Source organism: Osmia bicornis, chromosome 10, assembly GCF_907164935.1.
Source record: "Osmia bicornis bicornis chromosome 10, iOsmBic2.1, whole genome shotgun sequence".
Taxonomy (NCBI): Eukaryota; Metazoa; Arthropoda; class Insecta; order Hymenoptera; family Megachilidae; genus Osmia; species Osmia bicornis.
This window is the reverse complement of record NC_060225.1, coordinates 10250486-10268680: the sequence shown is the minus strand read 5'-3', so window position 1 is coordinate 10268680 and position 18195 is coordinate 10250486. Positions and strand designations below refer to the sequence as shown.

General features: G+C 31.1%; 1 protein-coding gene across 8 annotated transcripts; it reads left to right on the top strand.

Annotated features, from left to right (window-relative positions):
- The first annotated feature begins 58 nt into the window (after positions 1 to 58).
- On the top strand, positions 59 to 15347 carry LOC114873450 (RING finger protein unkempt homolog). 8 transcript variants are annotated; one of them, XM_029181805.2, is made up of 12 exons: positions 59 to 1912; positions 2214 to 2423; positions 5478 to 5900; positions 5981 to 6183; positions 6517 to 6644; positions 6719 to 6895; positions 6985 to 7177; positions 7285 to 7556; positions 7648 to 7857; positions 7941 to 8096; positions 8224 to 8385; positions 8639 to 15347. In XM_029181805.2, the coding sequence occupies exons 1-12, from the start codon at positions 1653 to 1655 to the stop codon at positions 8795 to 8797; spliced, it is 2553 nt and encodes an 850-aa protein (XP_029037638.1). In that variant the 5' UTR covers positions 59 to 1652; the 3' UTR covers positions 8798 to 15347. The 8 variants fall into 8 exon arrangements, with proteins under 8 accessions (XP_029037638.1, XP_029037636.1, XP_029037634.1 ...); XM_029181803.2 differs by having other exon boundaries at positions 6514 to 6644; XM_029181801.2 differs by having other exon boundaries at positions 6502 to 6644.
- Positions 15348 to 18195: the final 2848 nt, after the last annotated feature.

The window sequence follows — 18195 nt, the reverse complement described above, 5'->3', positions numbered from 1 at the left end:
ACTGCATTTCTTTACGTTTTTGTACACATTAAACATAAATATGATGAAAGAAAAATTGATAATCTCTCATCTTTACCCATTTAATTATTTTGTACAAACTTCCATCATGAAATTGTCGAATTTACAATTTAATGATGAATTAACATATTTTCATGAAAAGGGTTTCATTAAATTTTATTTAAATAAATGCAACAAAAATGATAATGATTCAATTGACATGTACTATAGATAAAATTTGTTGCGTATTTTTATTTTGATTGGTCATAAAATTTGACGCCTTAAGAAGCCATAATTGCGCATGCTCAGAAAGATGGCATTTCCTGATATACATATTGTTTGAGCGGAAATTGTAAATTTTCTAATAGTTTACGCAAAAGAAGATGCATGACATAAAAAGTTATACAACAAATGCCACTCAATTGATAAAATGTTTATTTAAAGAACAATAAGCCTTAACAACTGATAAAATACAGGATATATCATATTTTATTCAAGGAAGAGGGGGAAGTAAGCGAAATCGGTGGTGCGCGACAAGGTCGTGTTAAACGTTGCACATTCGCGGTTTACAAAATCACGAAACGTGGTCAGACGAGTTTAGACAATCGTCATAAAGGATAAAATATATTGAAGCTGACCGTACTCAACACAGGTGTCTAAATATGAATCGAGATCGCTATAAAAAAGCGATAAGAGATAATTCATACGCGTAACATTTATTATGACAACTTATATTGACGACAAGTAAAGGTGCCTCTGATATACATGATATACAAGATTGTGTTAGGAAGACGAAGTTGTGAAATGCGTAAGATCAGTGATCAAAGAAATAATGTAGTTTGAAATAAGGATGGTGTAGGAGTGAAAGTGAGTGTGAATAAAATTGATATTATTAAAACTACATAATCAGCGACGTATTTTTACGATGAAGAAAATAAACGCGTTAGTCATATCCATGCGTGGCTATGATTTCATATTTCTAGAAACTAATAGAAATTGAGAAAAGCATTCGTCAGAAAATTACGATCTCTTAAAGTGTAAACAGTTTTTATTGTATCATAGAATTAAAGAAAAAAGTGAAATATGAAAATGAAACGTGTTTGAACGACAAAAAACAGTTGCCTATTGGATAACGAATAAGCCGTTAAAAAATGTATACAAACATGCATAAATTCATTTCTGAAGGCTGTAGGAAGTAATTTATGAAGAAGATATTACTGCAAGGAAAACATAATAATAATTAGATATATTAATGGATAAAAGATATCTGAAAATCAAGAGGTGGTCGGTTTTTGCAAAAGACACGGTTACACGTTGCAGAATCGACATCAGTGAGAACGTAGCACAGAATCGGAACTCGATCGAGGTCGAGCGTTAAGAATCGATCGTTGCATTTTCAACATCCTTCATTTTTCCCTTTTGGAAGAAATAAAGAATTAAAAAGCATTTTAGGTTATAAAAATAAAGAAGAGTCGTTCGAGGGAGTGTCGAATGATTTTTCAGGCATAATACCGGCGTTGGTAAGAGTGCGTGTTTACGTGTGAGCGAACCAAAACATCAATGACCTTGAAAGAGGAACAATCACGTGACCAGAAGGGAGCACAAGGATTGGATAGTCGAGGCGCATATAATGTGTATTGCGCCGTGCGCGCCCTATGTCCTGCATTCCGTGCCCGATAGATGGTAGAGGTTTAGCGGGGAAAAGGGGCGAAAAACAGACTAAGCGACGGCGACGACGACGGCTACGACGACGAGGACGACGAGAAAGACGAGAAAGACGAGAGAGACGGGAGAGAGTGCCGTTCGCCTGTACGTCCGTGTGTGTGCGCGCGCGTAGCTCGGTTGTGTTGTCCAAGATGAAGTCCGACTCTAAACCTTTGTTGACAGCTCAGGCGGAAAAGGCGAATCATTACACGTAAGTAAGCGCCCGCCGGGCCGGTCGCGTGCTACGTGAGAAAAAAGTGAGATCAAAATCAGAGAGGCCAAAAAATAAAGTGCGTGATCGGAAAGAAAAGTGGAGTGAATATAAAACGAAAATTCCATAAAAGAGAAAAGAAAGTAATAATACGTATACGTAAATAAATAAATACCATACACATAATAATAAAAAAGAAAAGAGAACGGAAAAAGAGGGAGGGCCGCGAGCAGCGCGGCATCGACGCGCGCGTCAAAAAACGCCACGAAATAATGTGTAGCTCTGTGGATTCGCATTCCAGATACTTGAAGGAATTTCGCGTCGAACAATGTCCCCTCTTTATACAGCGCAAATGCACACAACACCGACCCTTCACGTGCTTCAACTGGCACTTTATGAACCAGCGGAGGCGCAGACCGGTGAGAAAGAGGGACCGCACCTTCAACTATAGCGCCGATAATTATTGCACCAAGTACGATGAGACCACCGGCATATGTCCAGATGGAGACGAGTAAGTTTATCTAACGCTTGATAAATTATATATTTCTCCGTTGACGGAGGATCGTTCCGTCGCTAGAGTATCCGGCCGATGGTGAATACTATCTTCGTGTCAGATGCATCGATTTGTCGTGTCGCAGTCCTCGACGACGATCTTTTTTTCTTTTATTATTCTTCATTTTATTGCTTTGAAACATTGCACGAAACATACGGTTACACCTATTTTATTATTTTTTTTTTTCTACTTGCCACTACTACTACTACCGCGTATATACGTATACACGCATATCATGAACGTATTAAAAAAGTATAATCTGTTATCAAAACGTAAACCTTTCGTTTCGATGCCTGGAAATGGTATGCAAATCAGTTTCTAGCATGAATGAAATCACACCTCGATATTGTTCGGAATAAATGTGTATATATTAAGGGAGAGGAAAAAAAAACTATCTTCGTCGTGTTTCTTTGTGTCGTTGACACGCGTGTGTTGTAACGCGCATCTGCGTGGTAATGCGTAACGACGTAACTCTCGTCTCGTCGAGAATAACCTATGTAACGAAGAACAGGCCAATTTCGACGTAATTTTCGAGGACACGCGTGCGTGCGTGCATGCGTGTATGCATATATACTCGGCCGATGTAATATAGAAATTACATTGCTGCACTTTCGCATGCTGAATTTTGTATACAGCGAGAAAGCAGCATGGAAGTAGTAAACGTAGCCATAATAGTTTCACCTATTTACGTGCATCTCGCAAAGATCTCCCCATGTGTTCATTTTGTGTCCACTTTTATTTACTACAATTATTACCGTATACATTGTACGAATAGATTGTAATGTATTTTAATAATCATGATATACATACGTAGAATAAGGAAAAAAAAACATGGAAGACGTTTATTTTTCACCCATTAATTTCCAGAGGTCGAAAACATATTAAAAGGTAATTAGGTAGTTAACAGAATAGATCGCGCTTAAAACGTTGGTGGCGTATAACAAAGTTGCCAAGACGAATAATAATTGTAATTTATTTAAAATGCCAAACAAAATATTCCGTATATGTAACTGGATATTAATGGGTTAAGCGCATATTTATCATATTTATTATTCATCTGACACGTGTTTTTTGGGAATTGCATAATTCATCGTAATCTTCCGCTTATTCATAGCCACTATTTTGGACTAAGGCTGCCCCGCACGATGAGACACATTTTTCCCCTTTCTGTGTATAGGAACACAATTTTGTGATTCCCCGCTTTTTATCATCCATCTTTGTTTTTTTTTATTCTTTTTTTTTTTTTTTTACGTATTCCATTATTATCGATCAATGTGTTTACATTTGTATTTTTATCCTCATTTACATGTAGGCTTGTATTAAAAAACTTTTGTAAGATATTTTTAGAATTTTCAGATTTGATTGTTGCATAGAGTTACATACGTGAATCTTGTCGCGGTGAGAATTTGACCTAAATTCGATGGACGCGAGGTAAAAAAATGAAAAGGTTACATCGAAGAGGAAATTAGTCATCGCTTATTTAACCGTTATTTTCTTCCTGGACGTAATATGTATATGTTGCAATTACTTTGAAGTTGAAGATTAAAACGATTCGTGTTTGCCTTCCCGTGAACGTAGTATGGGTTATACATTCGTAACCGCCATTGCTCGTGACAGAATATAGCTATCGTTGGCTGCTAACCTGTTGTCATCCATTATAGATAACCCTACTAACGTAGCAGAAATTTCTCTATGGATTCCCATCGTAACTATAATTTCTTTCGTAGCCATGTTTATAATGTCCATCTCCGTTACATTTTGTTTCTCAATTAATAATAATTAACCATTTGAAAATACATCACAGGTTAAATAGAAAACGTTAAGTTGTTTATCATTTAAAAATACAACTGGGAAAATGAAAGGCAAAGATATTTATGTAACAGTGAGGTTATTGACTTCTTTTCTTTTTGGCGATAGGTAGACGTGTAGAGAATACATAGAAATGTAGGTTACAGTCATTTAAATTATATAAACGAAGGTTTGTTTATGTACAGCTGCAAGAGGTCATAATTATGTAATGTTTTTACCTAAGAGTAACGTAAAATGTAACTAGTTTCATTAACATTTTGAGAACCGTTGTTATTCGATCCCAAATAACACCAGGGATATTTATAAATAATTTCTACGTTCAACTTTCTGCGTTATCGCTAGTCAAGATTAGATGAATGAAAAAGTTTTCACTGTACTTCTTATCAACTCACGGTATATAACTTGTGCCGCGTTCAGTTGTATACGTTTTTCTTAAAAAGGAAATTACGTACACGCTTAAGTATATTTTTAAAAATACATTAAATTAATTCGTAACTGTTATCGGAATTTTTTTTCCACGAAAACACGAGATTGTAAGCGTTATTTTAATTGATAATTAACTCGTGCGTGAATACACTTATCGTAATCTTTATTGTGATATATACTTGTATGATATTGCAGTTATTAATTGCTAGTAAGTTGATAAACATTGATATTTTTTTCAAACGATTGTAATGATACAAATTGAAAACTTAAAAGAAATTAGTTTCTTCGTATTTTATTACCATGACAATGTAAATCGTTTAAAGTAGGCGATAAGCGATATAGAATATTTATTTTGGACACAACATATGGATAGAAGTATCCGCGATCGGTTTTCCCTCCAAAATATCCAGTGCCTCGAGTTTCCAAACAAAGGCGCCTACTGATATTGATTTTCTCTTAGGTGGCATGGTGGCAACAAAGAATTATACATACGTGGTAATATCCTTGTTGCTGCACCGTACAAAACATTGAAACTATTATGGCAAAAGATATCGCACAGAAAGATTTTATTTTCTTCCGTAATACGAATCAAAACTTTATTTTTTTTATTTTTCTTACTTCAATCGATTGCTTATTTTATTTACATTAAATCAATTCTATGGAATAGTAACTGAAAGAAAATATTTTAAATTTTCAATATCATGAAATTAATTAGGTACAGTAATACGAAGCATTTTATGTTGAAAATAATTAACATTATTATTTATTGTTATTTAGGTGTCCATTTCTTCATCGCACCGCTGGCGATACAGAAAGACGCTATCACCTACGCTATTATAAAACTTGCATGTGTGTCCATGACACGGACACACGTGGATTTTGCGTTAAGAATGGACCTCATTGTGCATTTGCACATGGCAATCACGATCTTCGCCCTCCTGTCTATGACATCAAAGAGATACAAGCGTTGGAAAACCCAGATTCAGATCCCAATTCATCCTCTAACGGACCAAACATACTTGACAAGGAGCGTAACTTGATGAACGAAGACCCAAAGTGGCAGGATACAAATTATGTACTCAGTAATTATAAAACAGAACCATGTAAACGTCCACCAAGACTCTGTCGCCAAGGTTATGCTTGTCCACAATATCACAATAGTAAGGATAAAAGACGTAGCCCACGCAAGTACAAGTATAGGTAAGAAATGATACGTATAATCTATAAACAAAAGAGATAATTATGTGAACCCTGTTACATATAATTATGTTTTATTTTAGGTCAACACCGTGTCCTAATGTAAAGCATGGAGAGGAATGGGGTGAGCCAGGGAACTGCGAACAAGGTGATGCTTGTACGTACTGTCACACACGTACAGAACAACAGTTCCATCCTGAAATCTACAAATCCACAAAGTGCAACGATGTCCAACAAGCTGGTTACTGTCCGCGCGGAGTCTTCTGTGCTTTTGCACATGTTGACCGTGAGTTTACCCTCATAAATCGTACGTAAAACAGTTACTACTATCTTAGTAAGTTGATAAAGTTCGGGTTACGATTGTTCGCCGGCCTTAAGTAAAATTTTTACTCGCTTAGTACGCAATTTAACGTGATTAAATTCGAATAATGCAAACTTCCGAGTTACTAACTTAAATCGGACCGCTTATATTGCTTCGGTGTAAAAGCATTTGCCTTTGATAATTTTGAAAACGTAGGCGTTTTGTAAGCGATAAACTTAGCGTTCAAAATTGCTTCTCAAAATTGATATATTGGGACGTTGGTATGGTGTGCTGATGGAGCAGTGTTGCCAACAGAAGAAATGAGCCTGGCGAGGGACATGGCGGTACCTATAGATTGTGGAACCAATCTGGCAGATATTCTCAGCAACGCTCTTCCACCCGATAAGCGTGTTCATGAAAAAGATAAACCACTTAGCGATAGCAGTGTAAGTTTTTTTAATGAAACGATCACCGAGAGAAGGTACTTGACTATAAACACCATCATATGCTTAAATTACAGAATGGAAGTGGTGAAGTATCAGAATCGGCAAGTACCAGTAGCGTTGGTAGCAACAGTTCACACAGTAAAGCTCCTGGTGCTCAACTGCATAATTCTAATTCCAATAACACTGTAAATACTTCCAATCAACAGAAGTTAACGAGCATACTTTACAATCCAAACTCTATTTTACAAGTTGTAAGTTTTAGCTGTTCAGTTTTTGAATACGTTAACGACGACGACGACGGGTGCAGCGCTAATTTTAATTTGACAAATATATTTAACAGGGTGAAATACGAAAACAAATGGTTGCTATAGATAGTGATCCTTTATTAACAAAAGCTGAAAAAGCTCAACAGAAACAAAGTCTATACATTGCTTACAGTTTGAATGGTACCTTAGGCAGTCATTCATTAGCGACTACCGTTTCACCACTTTCAAGTTCATTTTATCCAAATGATACCGTTGAATCTGTAGTAGGTGAGTTACATTTGAAGTAACGATAGAAAACACAGTTTGGACTTGGTTCCGTTCGGTTTTGGTTTCGTTACACGTATTATCTGTTGTTTTTTCTGTTATATTTTTAGGAAATGCATTAGATGAGTTACATCTAGATGATCCCCTAAATTTAGTAGAATCAATTCATAGGGATACTAATTCACCAATTAGCAATTCAATATCAGCAGGCCTAGCAAGTTCTGGATTATTGGGAAGCTCAGCTCCAGTTAATATTCCTGGAATGGCTGAACGTTCTGTTCTTACTAATTTTTCGCCATCAACGTCCAGTCCACTTCAACACTTACACTCAGCTGGTTTCCTCACCGGGTCCAGATTTTCTCATCAAGATTCAATAGAATCGGTAAACGGGAGCATCACTTTTTTCCTCTTGAATATATCTCGATAAAGGTTATTCCAAGATTATCGTAATATTTTATTTTATTTTATTTCAGACAATGCCATTTATGAATCAAGTGTCAGATCCATTTAGCAATCACATTTCACAACTTAGCAGTTCAGCTTCGAAACTTAGCGGATTTAATAGTAGTTTATTCGATTTCACGAATCAAGGAATGTCTCCATCTCGTACACAACCTCTCCCAGCATCTCCGTTGGTCAATGCATTTTCGATTAGTCCAAATAATACAGGATCCTTATCCGAGGTAAGAATGTTTCCTTCAGTTTTAATCGACCACCGTGAACGAAGTTTTGGAAAGCCAATTCGTTCGATAACGATACTCTACAGGTGCAAAGGCTCAGGGAGGAGTTGACATCGAGCCGTGCACAATTAGCAACATGGGACGAACGAATTAATCAAGCTAGAGCTGCTTGTGCTGCGTGGCAATTAGAGAGCGAAGAAGCTAAAAGAAAAGCAAGTATTGCTGAACAACAGAGAGACGAGGTATTTAGAGTATCTCATTCTAAGTATAAAATAAAATGTTTTATATTGGGTACTTTATATTACCACGTTATCTTGTTTATCATTACTGTATTTAATATAAAATTCGCTTGTATATGTGTACTGACAGGCCTTGTTGCAAGTGAAAGCATTGAGGGTGGAGAACGAAGCTTCTAGCGGTGGCCCGTACCTTCATACTTTGAGAAGAACAAGCGAACTCAGATCTTTATCGATAGCTGCATTAAAATCAATTCAATCGCAGCTTCGTTCGGATCTCGAAGAAATAGAAAAGGTAAAACAAAGTTGTCATGCCGGTTTGAACAGCTGGTATATCAAGCGATTCTCAACTAATGATTAGTTTTATCCGAAGAGGATGGCGAAAGAATTAAAATTCCGTAACTACCTCATCTTCGTCAATTTTCTTCTATCATCTATAAATTAGCAAATCAACAATCTTTCTAATTAGTCGTAAATGTTTATTACGTTTGCGACCCCGTTCGATTAATGGGGAAACACTATAGGTAGCTCAGTTGTTGCCGTTCCAGGTGCTGTACAGAGAAACGGCAACAAAGTGCATGGTTTGCGAAGAACAAAATCGCACTGTTACTCTCTCACCGTGCAACCACTACGTGGTCTGCTCAACGTGCGCTCCAAATCAACGCGAGTGCCCGTACTGCCAGACTCCGGTTGTCTCCACAAGTTAGGTCCGAGTATTTTGTTAAAAGAAAACGCCCGTTGTTATATCTACGCTCTTTTTCAGTAACAAGGACGAATATTCTCAGAATTTTAATGTGAGTAGTAAACTACAAATTTCATGCGAATTCAGTGTTTTTAAATGCGATGGTATACAAATGTGAACAATTAACAAAGAAATTTTGTACCACGGTACACGTATAATCGCAATAGAATTAACAAAAAAGAAAAAAATTTATCGAACATGTAATTTTTGACTATCGCCAAAGTGAATGTGGATGTGATAAGACTTAACAAAGTCTCTATTTGTCATACTTTGTGTCAACAGTCATACTGTTAATTATTAGCCGTTTATAAAGATTGAAATATCACATCCTTTATTAATTAAGAACACATATTATTGATCTTGAAATGGAAAAGAAATATTTAATATATAATTCAAAATACATTTATTAGCAGGGTGCTAGCTGAATAGTTAGCATTAACTTATAACATGTATGTGTGCCAGTTACACAAACATATTTAGCGTGAAAGAAAAAAGAAAAACCACATATAATCGTAAATGATGGACAAAGTTTTTGGGACCTCTGAAGTATATATTTGTTTAAAAAATTGTAATACCATAATTAAACGCAACAAAAAAGATTAATAATGTCCCATTTATAATAGTTATGGGATAATTTTCCTCAATTGCTGAGCTGTTAAACGTATGTCACGCGAGATGATGATATTTCTATTGTATTTAAAGCTATATTTAAATAGGATTTTTCAATTGACCCGTACTGATGGTAATAATACAAGTATTAACAAATTTTATATCTTTGGTTGAGAAAGGTAGTATTGATAATATCTAATTATAATATAAGGAATATATGATTTCTAGACTTTTATACAAAATAATAAAATTGCTCATATTTATAACAAAGAAACGAATTGGAATTCGTAAGTAAAATGATACATTTAATCATTTCATTGCTTCAAGGAAAAAGAATGAAATGATACATGTATTATTTTGAATCTTACAATATTCGCTCTTATCATTCTCTTTGTTTTTTTCTTATGTAATATATATATAATTTTTTTTTCACATTTTTTAACTTCTATAATACATACTCAAATTATAATTCATAAAAAAAAAATTTTTATACTTTGGATACATCGAAGAATATAATAGTTAGTAGTGAACATTTTTATATAAGTATTCTTTATTTCTTTCTCTTTTTTTTCTTTCTTTCTTTCTTTTTTTTTTTGGATAGCTAATAATTATCAATTATAATATTAGTCCTTGTATATGTTTCTCGCCTTTTCTATACATGTAGTATGTTACATTTTAAACTTTAAGTATGCTTAATATATAATATATACATTATATACACACACGTACATAATATAATATAATATATAATTACACTATATCCTTGCTATTGAAATTAAAACACTAAATTAAATAACGTGTGATAGCAATGAAAAGAAAATGTAATTTACGACGAAAGTACATTACTAAATTAATTGAATTGATTAAATTCAATCTTTGTGTTGTAAGTTTTTACATTTTAGGTATAAGAAAATATTACGAAATATTTAGGATTTTTCAATTTAATCAAAAGATAAAGAAAATAACTTATATTTATGATACCAACATGTGACATACGTGTTACAGCTCGATATTTAAGACATGCAACTAAAGATGAGCATGCCAATTAGCTTTTTTCAATGAGAAACGCATAAAAGAACGCGTTTTGTATACCGGCTCTATGGGATATTTTCATTTAAAACGTATATGTAGCTGGTAAAAGATCACTATTATGAAACGACTATACATTCATAATGAAAACAACAAGAAAAGGTAAAATATTGCCTAAAAGTATAATTGACTAGAATAGATAGGACAACATTATCAAATTTTTTCCTCATAGACATAAAATGTTACAATAATCAATTTTGAAGACTATTATTATTTAATATTTACGATATAATTAAAAAGATTATTTTAAAATGTGTATAATACCCTGCACAAATCATATGCGAATGAACAAGTATATATATATATTTTTTTTTTTTATATAGTTGTAGAATCCTTTTTAAATCTTGTTGATGCAAACGAGATACACAAATAATAGTAGTCTAAACGAGATTGAAGGAAAACAAAAGTAATTACATTGATTTAATTAAAACAAGAGGAAAGGGGTATTATAGCAAACTTTACTTAATTATTTAATTATTTAACACTCAACAATGATAACTGATTGTTGTGTTTCTTTTTTCTTCGATTAGTTTCATAGTTTAATATCAAAAAGTGAGGCCAAAAAAGAAATAATAAATGTTTTTATTAGGTCCATTTTTATTACACAGGTTATTAATATTAAAATATAATAGACGTTACTAAAAAGAAAAATACAATTTTGTGTATCATGGTATAAACGATTCACCGAATATAGAGATGATGGTTGGAAGAAATGTGAAAGGAAAGTAGAAATGAAAACGACACGTGCATCGATACCGACAAAAATTTAAGAATAATAAGCAAACGGAATAACACTGTTACATAAATAGATTATATGTATATTATATTCCAATTTCATGTGGTGAAGAAAAATATAAATATCTTGATTTCGCTGTGGGTCGTTCATACCATGATACAATTTTCAAAAGTACTATTTAGAATTTAATCAATTTAGCACTATAATAATGCATTTTTCAATTGTGTTTTTTAAATGCATTCTTTATAAGTACAACAACCTACAGAGCAACTGTTTGAAAACAAAAATATTTATTGTCAAGTCTTTTTGAATATATTTTATCTTAAAAAGAATACCATTCCTCGAGCTTTGTTTCATTTTTAAATCGTCGATTGTATTATGAATGTTAGATTGTTATCATTGTATTACCTGTAAAGAATTTTCACCAACTTCTGATAGAAATAGTAGACGATTAAACAATTTTAACATGGTAGCAATTTGTTGATGAACGTACTTGTAAAGAATGCCAATTTCATCGACTTTTCGTAATCATAATGTTCTCCTTTAATAGATTATATTTAAATATGAATAGTAATTGTCGAAATGAAAAGATAGTTTGTGTTACGCTTTAACATCAAATGTGTACTTGTTTGTGCAGTATATATGAGATATGTAGTATCTTACAGAACAATGTTATTTTGTATAAAGTTGGAGCATACTATGATTACGGTGAGTTGGGTGAAAAAAAAATCTAGGAAAGATATTCCTGAATGATATATAATATTGAATATTATAAACAATACAATATATGTACTATTTTACTTATAAACAATAACACAATTAAAATATTATTACTAAGAACATAAATTATTGTGAAAGCAACAAATTTAGCTACAAAATAGGGTAATAGGAGAATAACAAAATAAATTAATTAGCTAATACTGTGTATTAAAGAAAACATACAGTTGAATATTTATATAGTACTGCCCAAGTTGTTGGTTTCAGTGAGATTACTTTTTTCTTTTTCTAATGCAACGTGTGTATAATGTATGAATCTTTAAAAATTTAGGTGCTATAACTTTTTTGTTCTTTGTAATAATTAATTTTTCTACTTTCATTCAATTTAAAGATCGTAAAGAAAGAGAGTACTGTACATTCAAGTATTACACGATGTTTAATATATTGAATCTCATAAATATAAAAGATATATATTGTATATGTTTATAAAGTGGATATTTTTAATGTAACGATTACCAAAGTATGTTCATGTATTTAAGAGTAAGATCAATTTGGACTTGGTTGAACACTGCACAAAGAAAACCAACAATAGGGCAGGATGAAATTGAACAATATATTTTTGACAAGTTACAATAATATAAAATACAAAACGTTACATGCTCTGTTTTGTGCGAATGATTCTTCTCCTGTGTTAGAAAACATTTATTAAATGCCAGAAGAGCCATATTGCGAATGTGTTTGTTTATGCACTAGTTGAACGTTAAAAGAGATTGCCTGTTATTTCATTTGTCGAAAGGATTTGTGATCAATGTAGTAGAAAAGGCAGATGATGGTTCCTTAACATCGAGGAAGAATTATCTGCACACTCCAGGCGTCAAAACATACACATAATCATTAGATTACTGTACAATAATGAATTACGTAAAATAGTAATATGTAATATCTTACAAAATGAAAAAAACAAAAAGAACATTTGCTGAACATTTATATTACGATTTATAACTAAAAGAATACTTGCTATAAATCTGTATCACCTTTAATCACTTGTAGTTTTGATATATGACTAATGCATTTGTTATTTAGATATAGTAACAGTATATGAATTCCGATAAATAGTACTCTGACTAAAAAAAGAAAAAGAAAAAAAAACAAATTGATTTCATTTATTGTAGAATGTGTTCTTGTTTGCTACAGTGACTGCTCAATATTGTGGGAAACAAAAAATAGTGGATGTTTCTTTTTTTTTTTTCTTTCTTTCTACTACTGCTAACATTATTACTATTTCTTCTTCGTCATCATCTATTTTCAGTCTTCTTCTAACACGTTGTTTCATTCATTATGCAAACGTGGACACATTGTTGATAATGATCCAATTTTATAGTATCTGGTGTTATTGCAATTATTATGTGAACGTATGCTCTTTAAAATATTCGTATTATTATCCGTTATAGTATTGCAAAACTGCTTAGATTGTAAACTCGTATGTAATTTAAATTGCACGAGCTTTTTTTAATTGGCGATTTCCTTCGATTAACAAATAGTGACTCGCCCACCCCATTTATCCCCCTTTGCCATTTTCGTTGATAATAATACATTGATCAGACTGAAATTAACAGGAACACATACGCAAAGTAAAAAGAAAAAAAATGATCGAGTTCTACGGTACTGATATCTAAGCATTTTTGTATTTAAATACGAGGTAGCAAATGGCTGTACAACTGTGATTATGTAATAACAATTTCTCTACTTAGATCTTATCGTTCGGTATGTCGGTATTTATGAAAATATAAATATTTTACATACGAGGAAAGGCTGTAAACTTTTAATTGTGCGATCGCTCGTTGACGAATCTTCGAGGTGCATCTTTTACGAATTATTAAGTGTGTCTAACAGAAAATATGAAAAACACAATTTAAAAAAAAAAAAAAAAAGAAAGAAAAAAATAGAAGAAGAATACTTGCACATTCGAGCATAAAATAAGAGCAAGCCCATACAACTTTTGAATCATTAATCATAAATTACAAGGGGAAGTTTGTAAGAATCGTGAATTGCTATTCCAATGACTAAGATGTAACTTGTTTGTTGCTTATGCATTATTTTGACATGCTTTCATCAACTTGCATTTTACACTTGATGCATTTTAATTCATGGCAAACTATTTGTCATATGTTTATTCTTCTTAGAAACTTGTCAGTCATTTGCACCCTCATATTGTAAAAGATTAATACCTAGTGTCAAAATAATGTAAATTTCTATCACGAGTTCTTACACAGTTTTTTGAAAGGCCAGACTTATTGGTTCTTCATACATTAACAATTAGTGATTCATTTAATGACTAGTTTCATGTATTAAAGAAAAAGCAAATAGTAACGTACACAAGGTACAATCTGTAATTAAAAAAAAAAAAAAAAAAAAAAAAATCAGTGCCATTTTCAACAGATTTATGAAAGTAATAAAGTTACGTTCTGCGAGAAATGAATGTGATCTGTTAATGTTTCTAATTTCTAGAGATAATTCTGCATTTCTGACGCGACGGAGATTGAAGCTCTAATAATTGTTCATACCATTTGGTTGATCTCAAAATTTCAACGCGTGTAACACTTGTCTAATTGTTAATAGAGCGAATCAAGAAGGAAGTAATAATATTAATATTAATAGCAATTAATTACTATTCTTAACATTTGTAGTTTTAACACTATTTTAATTTAACTTTTTAATGTGTAATTAATAATGTTGAGGGTAAATTGAAAACATGGTTTCATAGATGATTTGATCATTGGAGACATTAAAGAAGAAGCATTATTAGTACATAACATAATGAATCACAGAAGCTATGTTTTCAGATTGCAATCGCATCAACTGATAAAATGTACCTTAATATTTTAAGTTAACATTAGTACGATACTTTCATGTTTGAACAGATTTTATTTAAAGAATTATTGATGTCAACTCGATTTCCGCCTCTTAGCTATGCAGGATTATGTAGAAATACGCCCGTTAAAATATTTTAGTATTTTTGCAATATTACAAACACCGTCTTCCGGTATAATAATGTTTGCATGTAGCCTAAAGCGCAGTTACGAGCAATTCGACACATTGTGAAAGGAAAAATGTTTATTATTAAGCTTGTCATTCTCTTGCAGTGCAAAGAAACAAAACTACAAAACAATTAATATAGATTTAAAGAAATAAAAAGTATATAGTATTATAAAGCATGTGTATTGCGATAAGAAATATTTTACTTAAACTGTTGTACGACCGAGGAAATATTTTCTGAAACAAAATGTTCCATTTTTCTTAAAAATACAAAGCTGAGAAACAATGTATGGTATATAACTTTTCAAACATTAAAGAATAAAGCACACGCCGCTCGTACAACATGCTTTCTCAGGGTGACCACATCTTGTTATAATGTTATCAAATGAAATACAGTTTACCATGTGCTTTGCAAGATATCTATTCTATGAGATTGATAGAAATAATGTTGATGCGGGTCGTTAAGGTGAAGATGCAATTAAAACTATATTTATAAAATGCAAATTATCAATATAAACATAAGAGTTAACAAATTGACAATGGAAATTCTTCATTGGACATTACCATCTTGTCATTTGAACGTGTACTACAATATTATAATTATCATGTAATAATCATAAATATTATAGTAATTACTGTAAAAAGGAAATTATTGTTAACTTTATGGAAATTAATTTCTGTGTAAATCTAATGTTTATATAGAGAAGAAACAGTTTAATGAATCAAAAATTGAAGAGCAGATGATACAAAAGATACTCGAGAAGAAAACCATTGGGTGGTCACCCTGACAAAAGAAAAAAGAAACAATAATTGAAACAATATTTGCAAGATAATAATGATAGACTATAAAAAGGAAAAAAAAACCTCGTGGATATCTAAGATTGTTCTGGTTGTGGTTACTTCTGTACGTGCATTTTATAGAATGATTGTGATTCTGTACATGCTGAACTCATATCATTGCTAACTTTTCTATGGATTCAAAGTTTATACGTATTTAAAAATGATCTTAATCAAGATACAGAAAAATAATATTCAATTTGAACACATTTCTAAATAAATAAATAAATAAATAAATAAATAAATAAATATGTGTTAAAATATATAAAATTTTTGAAATCTCAATGAATAGAAAAAAAGAATATAATGTACAATGACTGATAAGTTCATTTATAATTATATTAAGGAATTTTATTTAAAAGAAAATCATTATTTTTATTGAATATTAAAAACAATGATCTATTTTTTACAAATGTTTCATTTTCCAAGTAGGTGAACACAAATATAGCATAAAATTTTATCAATTTGAATATATGTGTAATATATATATACTTGTGTTTGCATGAATTATACTAAGGTATGTTCATATAATTTTTAATATTTTTTGATACAAAAAGATCATAAAGAAATATCTAGAAAAACCGATTTTTAACATAATAAATAGCTGAAATAAAAATATAATAATGCATTAATGTTGCGCTAAAAATAATGAAAATTATAAATAGTAATGCTTGTTTCTGTAAAATGCCAAGAAGATACACAAAACATTGCAATATTTCAATGATGTTAAATTAACATTAATCCAAGGTGCTGCCAGTTAAAAGAAAAATTAATAGAAGTATAAAAAGCAACTATGAAAAAATTAATTTTAAGATAGCGACTATTTAGTATTATTATTGTTCATCCAAGCAACACTTGTGTAATTTTTCAAAAATCGCGACTAATTTTCCATTTGGCTTGGAATACTTGATGATAATTTTAAAAACTTGCAAATTGTTTTTTAAACTTTATAATTTAAAGCCATATTTTACTTTAATAATAATTTACATTTATTTTATACTTGAAATATTTATTGATACTGGTAATACAAATTGCATAGTCAATTTATAATTTGGAAGGATGTACAATTGTCGTGTTTTATTTTTTATTTCTTTATTTTTATCCCATTTAAAAGAAAAAGAATGTTTAGTGTTGTAGATATTATACATATATTGTTTAAATGTCAGGCAGTACCTTTCAGATACTAATGAACAAAATGTTTTGTATATTTGATCATAATTTTATTATATACATTAAAACTGCATTTATATATCCTGTGTAGTAAAAACAAAGTGAAAGCTTGTCAATTATTTGCTCATCTTTTCTTTTTATAATCAAGAAGTCCAACTAAGAAAGATAATGAAACATGTACATGTTTGTCATCTTAATGAAACTGAAAGTATTTTCAACTAATTTATTTTGTTTCAATATATCTATGTTTAAGTTAACATACACTGACAAGCTTAAAATTGTATTCTAACATTTCTTTTTTGGTTGGCATAAAATTTGATGTTTCTTAACTTGCTAAATAAGTGCACGTTTAATTTATATAAGAAAATACATTAAAAGAAGAACAGAAGTTTTACAAAAGCAAGTAATTAATTTTTCTAAGAAAAAGATATACTCATTTTTTCATACAGTATAAAAGTAATATGGGCTTGCATTTGAATGTTCATGTCCTGCCAAAATGACACAATTACTCATAAACCAATGAATATACTAGTATTTACATGATGTTTAAACAAGATTTCATATCTGGTCGCATACCGAAAGAAAAACTATGAAACGTAAAAAAAAATTAAAAAATGCAGTAAGAAGTTTTCGTTATCATTAACGATTGTAGCGAATTCTAATGAATGTCAGTACAAATTGAATAATAAAGATTTTAAAAAACGCATCATTTGTGTACAAATGAAGAAAAAAAAAGTTAATATTGACGACTCGTATTTTTGGCAATACAATTTTAAATAACGTATTTAAATTAGCGTAGCAGTAGTTAGAATGTTAGTAAATAAATTTTGTTCTAATATTTTCTCGATGACTGAAAGTTTATAGATATGCATATATGTATATGAATAATATTGATAATGAAAATACAAGGATAATAATTATCTCATGGCGTAATTTGTAGAACGAATGTTTATTATTGCTTCTTATGCTATTATTAGGTAGTAATTATAAAAATGAATATTGTAAATCAATAAAATTGATCATTTGAAAAATAAATTATATTGATATTTTCTGATACCATGATATTAGTAAAATGTTATTGTCATTAATCGATGAGTATTCGTATTTATGTAAATTTTATTTTTAACCAACTTTGAAAAAGACTTCTTATGTATGTTCAAGATGTAAAA